Below are 8203 nucleotides of genomic sequence, written 5' to 3'. Positions count from 1 at the left end.
GCCAAGGAGAACGCCGCCGACGGCGACGCGGTCACGGTGGTGTGAGCCCCTTCCTCACCCGGGTGCCCGCCTGTCCCAACACTCCTTTGATCCAGCGACCCTCAGATAACGCGTCCACTAGTCGCCATCAGCTTTGACGCGGCGGCTTGCTATGAGGAAAATGAGTTGAATGTTGCGCCTGCGTTTGTCTTGTTGAAGGACGACCGCCAACGCTGATGTGGCGCGGGGGCATCCGTTGCTAGACCCTCGGCTGTCATTCAGCGAGCTGACGGCCCACTGCCCCCGCCAGCCGCCTGGTTTGCTGAACGCACACAGCGGCCAACCCTGCCCCTGCCGCTTGGGTTGCCGCGTGGTGCGGGCGCAAGATACTCGAGTCGGTTGTCACACCAACGCCAGGGACGACGTCAGCGCGTGCTTTGCCACACTCCGCCTTAAGTTTGACCGCACATTGACCAGCAAAGCTCACAACAACACCTTGATGGACTGCAGGCCTGTGCAACGCTTGACGGCTTTGGACGTTCGACCGCACTGGGTTGACTAGGGATCACTTCCCTGCAAGATTCGGCTTACTGCCGTGTTCATGCTCAAAGCATTGCACGCAACTATCAAGCAGAGCGCACGGCAAGCCCGCTGCTTCTACATGCACTGCTGATTGCCGCGGCTCACAGCGGCGTCCCCTGGCTGGGGACGGCTGCTAGGCAGACATGGGCGGGCCCTTTTGGGAGCCCATGCAGGCGATGCACACCTGTGCGTTGCAGTTGCCTGTTTTGTGTAGCACTGGGGCCGCATCGCCACCTCTGTGGGTAGATGCGGTGCCCATCCCTGGACACGAGCATCGGGCATGAGCACCTGGCATCAGCACTGGCATGAACTCGTCAGGCTGGAGCCCGCTTCGGCACCGGGCGGCCACGGCTAGCTGTAAAAGAGCACACCAGGTTGTATGGGCGATGCAGAGCCAGGAGTCCTGCCCCTTGTGCAGACGGGGGGGCGGGGCGGCTGCATGTGAGTCGCAGGAACCGGCGGTAGGGCTCTGCAGCCTGTCGTGCAGCCGCTGTGTGAGGTGCAGGCCAATGTGATAACATGGGTTTGTGCGCGTGCAAGTGCGTGCGTGCGTGCGCACCTGATGTGCGCAGGGGCAGCACCGACAGCTGTGCAGGTTGCAGAACCGTCATTGCACCCTGCGGACATGCAGAGGCGACATCACATGCAAAACTAGGCTATTATAAGAAACAACACATGCGCAGGCTGGAAGCCTTTCCTAATTCAGCAGCCCGCGCCCACGATTTTGGGCCGCCAGGCAGCCTTCCCTTGGGACCTGGCGTGATTGGTTGCTGCCTGGGGGGCGGCCAGGTGTGCGCGCGGCGGAGGCGGCGTCCGACGCTGCCGATGTCCTGGCTGCAGGCGCTCATCTAGCGGCCCTGCATTGAGCAGCCTGTCTCAAGGATGCTCTGCCTCCTGCACGGAACGCCTATGCCCAGCTGGCTCAACCAAATGGGAGTTCTGCTCTACAAACTTGAGGTGTGCAGGGGCCGGGGAGGCGGTACACGCACCTGGGCAGCCCGGCAAATGAGCGCTTCTGCCAACGTAAGCGCCCTAGGGACGCCACTGTGCGTTCTGGTCACACGATTCTGACTGTTTGATCAATTGCAGGTCCTGGTCCTGGTGGAGACGGCAGACTTCTGACAGCTTCCAACTGCGCCGCCGCCGTCGCATCGGCGCCCCGGCCAGCCGACGGCCAGTCGGCGGCGCGAAATGGCCGCAAGAAGGGAAAGACGGGGCGACGCCGTGCGGCGCGGCGCGGCGGCGCCTGGCGGGGCCCGCTCTCAGAGGCGGAGGCGGCGGCAGTGCCGGCAGCTGCTGACGTGCTCAATGTGCCGAAGCTCGAGCTTGAGTCAGGCGGACGCACTCCCACACAATTTCGAGCTGCGCTCGCTGCTGCCGCCCTGGCCGCTGCTCGGCGCGCTCGCCGTCACGTGCGTGCCGAGGCTGCTCCTGGAAACTTTTACGTCTGAGGGCGACAACATGGCGGGCGTGCTCGCCCTCGCCGCGGTTGCACTGCAGCTAGCTGCTGCCAGTAGTGGCGGCGCGCGCCACGCGGTACGGTCGCGCTAGGGGCAGCAGGGGCCGCTGCGGGCGCGGTGCCGCTGAGTGCGCCGGCGTTGTGGCGGGGCCGTATGGGCAGCCACATAATGATCGAGGTCACTAGATGCTGGCAACAAACGTGATTTGGTTGCCTCGCTTTGTAAACGCTCGATTATCAGCAGCCGGCGCAGCTTGAAGGTTGCGCACACGTGGATGTGACCACCGCACGTCGCTGCTGTTGGCGTGCTTGCATGTGCAGCCGTCCACATTGCGCACACTCTCTGGGCACTGCTTGTTGATGGGAGAGTATGCAAAATGTAACGGGAGGATTTGTTCAAGGGTTGTGGTGCCTACCAGGACGGTGACAGGGATGGGGGTGAGGTCGGCAAGCTCACCCAGGCCAAGCATCAAGGATGTAGAAGATACGCAGAGACGATAAGGTGCCTGCAGTACACACGTACACTGTACGTGTGATTGTGTTTGTTCATGCAACGCCATCAACTTGAAAGCAGCCTCGGTCCCATCGAATTCCACGAGTTTGCACTCCTGCTCGCTCGAGAGTACGCTACGCGTTCGCTCAACTGTCAGATGCTCGATTTGTTTATCTCAAACAAATCGTTCAAAGGAGAGTCAACAGCGTCTTGCGGGTGCACTCAGCACGGTGTTCTTAGCATGACGCCCTGAGAGGAGTGATGGCAGCAGGAAACATGGCACAGGATGCCATGTTCGTGGGCTTGGCAGTCGCCCAGGTGAGGGGAGCGTGGCTTATGGTTGCGGTTTTTGCTGGGGACCGAGCCCGAGCTTGTGCGCGCGCAGCCGCTCATGCCGCGTGTATAAGGTGACACATGTGACTTATTATCCAAGTGGTCTATTCTACAGGGCGCCCTGAGCCTCGTGCAAGGACAAGAAGCGGCAGCGGATCTGCTTCGGCAGGCATACGGATTGGCCGGAGCTGCCGTTGGCATTTGGGAAGCTTTGTACGAGTCATTGAAGCAGTCATGCAGCGCAGAAGGGGTGGCGGTGGCGATCAGGTGCGTTGACCGCGCTTGCGCGCCTGCTGCGCCGGGCATGCTTCAGCCGCGGGCACCCGATCTGCGGCCCTGCATTGGCACACGCATGCACTCTAGGGCTGATGCTGGCCTGTAACCCTGTGCTGACGGTGACATGCGCCCCCGCTCACACATCGCAGCAGTGCACATGCCTCAATTGAGCAGCAGCAAGCGCCTGCAGAGGAGCAGCACGCCCATGCGGAAGCAGCGCATGAGGGCGGCGAGACGTTGCAAACGCCCATGGCGGCGCATGCATGGGATGGTGGCGGCGCGCCAATCGAAGACGAGGAGAAAGGGACGGGCATGGAGTCTGAGGTGGCGCCCCTGACGACAGGTGTGTGCACTGCTGATCGCGCGGATCTTACATCACGCCGTTGCTCTGCCCCATGAAGCGCCCATGGGCTGGCAAGCACACCGCCCATGCGCAGCAAAATATGCCGCTGAACGCCAATTGGCGACACCTGCCTTTCAATCGCACCCACTCACAGACATATCTGCTGCTTCTCTCCAAAACAGGGGCCCTGGACGATCGGGCGGGTCAGGCGCCTCTTGAGCTGCTAGACCAAGCCAACACCAACACCGAGAGCGTCTCCCCCCGGTGCGTGGGTGACAACCCCAGCAGTCCTGCAGCCCTCCTAATAGCTGAGCATGCGATGCACTCCTCTCCAGCCGCTGCCCCCCCCCCCTACCTTGCGCAAGTGCAGCCCTGCTGCATCGCCCTTCTTGGTGGTTCGTTGTTGGGGGGGGGGGCAAGGTGGGGTGCAGGTCTGAGGCCGCTGCATGCCGCTTTCTGTCGGCAAGTTGTCCCAAAAACCATTCACTGCTCCAGTCTTCCTCACCAATATCTATCTCTGGCGCCAACCACGACCAACTGCAGGGCGGGCTCGCGCAGCACGAAGTACCCTGGGTGGGACACCTGCCGGGAGGTCGTGATCAAGGGGGAGCCCGTCAAGTTATACATCTCCAGCGACCGCGACATCCCCCGGGTGTTTGTTGACCACCCCTGGTGAGGCCCAAAACACCGCCGGCGGGGCTCCCGCGCGCTGCTTGTCCGCCGTCAAGCAGAGGGCCGGACCCAGCTCGAGCGTCGCTTCGCTGGCCCCTCGCGCCTGGCGCCTTCGCGGAGGCTTCTTCGCGACCTGCCAATTCTGGCGATTGGCCGCCCACCCTGACCCGCGAAGCGCCTCCTCCATCCCCCTCGCAAAAAATGCTCCGCGCAGGTTCGCGGCAAGGGCGTGGGGGATCGGCGCCGGCTGCTCGGAGGACTACCCCGAAGACGAGCTGTCTTTCTGCAGGGCTGTCGGCCTGGCCGCGTTCAACCAGCCCTTTGGCCACCGCTACAGCGGCGTTGTGGAGCTTTGTGATGGGCCTCAAGCCACACAGTCCTGGAGCTACATACTTGACGAGGTGCGCGCGGGGCTGAGGCGGATTAGGGCGGGGCACGAAGACGCGTGCGATGCGCGCGGCTGCGCTGGCCCTGCCAGCTGCATCCGGCCGCGTCCGATCGCAGCCCTCCGCCAACAAGCACCGTACGTCTACTCATCAACACCGCTGATTACCTGAGGTCCGTCGACCCAGTCTCTTCCGATCCCTTTTTGAGCGCCCTGTGCCGCTGCCCCTCACGCACTCCTGCAGGAGTTGGCCTATCGTTCCGCCGAGGCCGGCTCCTTCGCCTCTCCCAGGGGGATGCCGCACCCCCCCTGGAGGGACCCAGGGGCCATTGACCCCGAGTGCTGCATCCTGCCCAAGGCCGGCCCGTGCTGTACCTCCGACGTGAGACCGGGATGGGGTGTTTTGGGACGTGCTCAGTTGAGGCGGCGGGCAGGGCCGGCCTCAAGATTGCGCGGCCGGCAGAGGTTTGGCCATGACAGATGCAGGGCAAACGCCGGTGGCGTCATCCCGCACACGCCAACCCAATTTGCTGAGCGTTTGCCCCAGAGGCCGCTTGCGTCTGGCCAATCAGGTCATCCACAGCAGCAGCCCGCCGCACACTGCAGCGATACCAACCATTCAGCACGCATCCCGCCTGTTCACCTCCCAAATGCCCGTCCCACTTCCTCCCGCCTGCCCTCATTTGAATCGATCCGCGTCCCATCCCACGCCCTTGAAGATCCTGGAGCGCAATTTGGAGGCGCGTGACGCCGAGGTGACCTCTGCTGTGGGCGGCCAGGGCGACCGCAGCAGGCCCTGCTCGCCCGCAAAGAGCATGCTCAAGAGTGACCAGGTGTGGCTCTCGCTTGATTGCCCTTTACAAGCTGCCCCGGCACACCGCATGTGATGGGCAAGGGGAGGGCGTGGACCTGGCAGGGTGGCAGAAGGGTGGGGCCCTGCAGTGATGTCACAGCCATCTAGAGGCCGGCAGGCGGCCTTTTCCTGCTTGCAGGCAGACACGCTTGAGTGCACTTTGCACCCCCCCCCCCCACGCATCGCGCCCACACTGTACGAGCTGCTGTGTGACAGCCCGTGGGGGCCAGGTCCAGCGGAAAGCTCACCCGCCCAAGCGACTCTCCCCCCGCCAAACCACCCCTCTAACACCCTCACCGACCCCACCCCACCCCCAAACCCCATACGCACCTCATCTTTCCACTAGGTGCGCCCGGCCAGCCCCGCCCGCCAGGGCCCCCTGGAGATCAGCTCCGCTGAGCAGGATGCCAGCGTGAAGCTCAGCGCCGACGACATCCCCACCTGCCAGGTGCGCGGTTTGCGGGGGCCGGGACTGGGGCATATCCTGCTGTGACAGGGTGATGCATGAGTGCTCACTCGAGGCGGCGTGCAAGGCCAGCCATACGAGTGCGCGGCAGGAGGTTGGACTTGACGGAAGCGATTGCAACAAATTGTGGTGTCGATCTGTGCGCGTCCACCCAGTTGCGCAGCACTTGTCTGCCTCTGGCCAAGCAATCCACAGCACCAACCTGCCCCTCACTGCTGCATATACCTGATGCAGCATGCATCCCGCCGGTTGACCTCCCAAACGTCCCTCCCTGCCCACCCACTTCCTTCACCCTGGCCCCCCACACATTGGCCCCCTTCCCATCCCACGCCCTGAAGATCCTGGAGCGCGAGTTGGAGGCGCGTGACGCCGACGTGACCTCTGCTGTTGGCAGCCAGGGCGACCGCAGCAGGCCCAGCTCGCCCATAAAGGGCTTGCTCACAGACAAGGTGTGTGGCTCCCGCTTTGATTGCGCTTTCTTAGCTGCCTGGGCACGACGCATGGGATGGGCAAGCGGAGGGCGCAGACCTGGCTGGGTGAATTGAGGGCGGGGGCCCATGGTGGTGTCACAGCCATCCACAGGCCGGCAGGCGGCCTCTTCCTAATTGCAGGAAGACACGCTTGCCGAGGGCGCAAGCATATTGCACCCCCCCGCAGTGCGCCCATACAAGCTGCTGTGTCACAGCCCGTGGGGGTCAGGTCAAGCGGAATGCTCACCTGCCCAAGCGACTATCCCCCCGCCCCCCCCCCCACACACACACACACAACCTCATCATTCTACTAGGTGCGCCTGGCCAGCCCCGCACGCCACAGCCCCCTGGAGACCAGCTCCGCTGAGCAGGATGCCAGCGTGAAGCTCAGCGCCGACGACATCCCCACCTGCGAGGTGCGTGGTTTGCGGTGGGCGGGGCTGCTGCAGAATCTGAGATGGGTGCTGCGTGAGTGCGCATTGTCGTCAAACACCAATGGACTACATATACCCAAGGGCAGCCCGCCGCGCTGTGCCACCAACGCTTGTTCGCGCACGCCTTGCTTGGCGCGGGCGCCAGCCGCTGAATGACTTGTCAACCACCCGCGGGCCCGCGCGCGATCAGCCCGGAGGCATCACCCCGTCCCACTGCAAACACCGCAGGTGGTGGTCGCAGGTGACGCCGCTGGCGCAAGGCTCATCGAGCTCGGCGGGGCGCGCAGCGACGACGTCACCGCGGCCGCAGACGAGGGGCGCGCGTTTGAGGTGGGCGCACGCACGTGCTGCGCCTGTGTCGCTGTTTTGGCAGAGAACAAAGGGCAGATTCTGGTGCTGGGGCTGTCAAGCCTGTGCGGAGTTGCAGGGCGGCGCGCGTTGCATGGGCTCTTGCCCCTTTTTGATGATCCCTGATGTTGTTGACGAGCGGCAGGACCATGGCTGGTGCCAGGAGTGATTGATATATGTCTCGCCCTCAAACTCACCGCACTGCGCGCTGCCGACGCCGTCACCCCCTCCACGCCCCAGGCCACAGCGGCGGCGAGCGCTATGCTGCAGCTGGAGCCGTCTGGGGTGGAGGGCGCTACCGCCAACAGCCACGGATTCCTCGTGAATGCCATGGGTGAGTGGCGGCCGGGGGGGTGAGGCGCGTTCGTTCCAAGGCTGGCCTTATTGGGTGTGGTGCTGGGCATTGCATCAGCCTGGTCGACCAAGGGGCGGGGTGGCCACTACCTGGGCGGTTCGCGGGCACGCACGCCACATCCTTGACTACATTACATGGGAGCCCGACGCGGTAAAGCACAGACACCCAATAACCCCACCTCACCCAACCCGTCCTCGAACCCTGCACACATGCACGCGTCCACCTCAGGCCGTGGGGCGCAGCAGGCGGCCGCCCGGGCGCGTGCCAATACAAGAGGCAGCGCTCCAAGAGGCCGGGCTTCAAAGAGTACCAGCAGGCGAAAATGGCCAAGTACAGGCAGCAGCAGCAGTGGCAGCAGCAGCAGCAGTGGCAGCAGCAGCAGCAGCAGTGGCAACAGCAGCGGTCGCAGCAGCAGCAGCTCCACCACCACCACCACCACCACCACCACCACCACCACCACCAGCAGCAGCAGCAGCAGCCGCTGCAGCAGCAGCAGCAGCAGCAGCAGCAGCACCAGCACCAGCAGCAGTTCCAGCACTCAGCATGGGCCTTCAACCATTGGGCCCCCGCCCACCAGGGGCAGCAGTTCTGCGGCGTGCCACAGGGGCCGCAGCATATCCCCGCAGCTTACGGCACCGACCGCAACCAGCCGCAGCCTATGCCGCAGCAGAGGCCGCCGAGGCAGCAACACCCGTGGCCGGCCGGGCCGGGGCGGGGCTTTGGCGCAGCGCTTGCGGCGGTGCTGCCTCCGGGGC

General features: G+C 64.2%; 2 protein-coding genes across 2 annotated transcripts; both read left to right on the top strand.

Annotated features, from left to right (window-relative positions):
* Window positions 1–1752: 1752 nt before the first annotated feature.
* MNEG_4752 (hypothetical protein) lies at window positions 1753–2112 on the top strand (the record flags this gene model as incomplete). The annotated part of the gene is made up of 1 exon (XM_014046768.1): window positions 1753–2112. One exon carries the CDS (start codon window positions 1753–1755, stop codon window positions 2110–2112), a length of 360 nt encoding a protein of 119 aa, XP_013902222.1.
* Window positions 2113–3434: 1322 nt separating this feature from the next.
* Window positions 3435–7446, top strand: MNEG_4751 (hypothetical protein; the record flags this gene model as incomplete). The annotated part of the gene is made up of 11 exons (XM_014046767.1): window positions 3435–3465; window positions 3648–3729; window positions 4009–4137; window positions 4352–4538; window positions 4767–4904; window positions 5242–5355; window positions 5722–5823; window positions 6180–6290; window positions 6626–6727; window positions 6974–7075; window positions 7334–7446. Coding segments are annotated over 11 exons (1211 nt in total), but the record flags the coding sequence as incomplete, so codon positions are not given.
* Window positions 7447–8203: the final 757 nt, after the last annotated feature.

Source organism: Monoraphidium neglectum (assembly GCF_000611645.1).
Source record: "Monoraphidium neglectum strain SAG 48.87 unplaced genomic scaffold scaffold00675, whole genome shotgun sequence".
Classification (NCBI taxonomy): domain Eukaryota; kingdom Viridiplantae; phylum Chlorophyta; class Chlorophyceae; order Sphaeropleales; family Selenastraceae; genus Monoraphidium; species Monoraphidium neglectum.
Note: the sequence above shows the minus strand (reverse complement) of the source record. Positions and strands in the feature narration are given on the sequence as shown.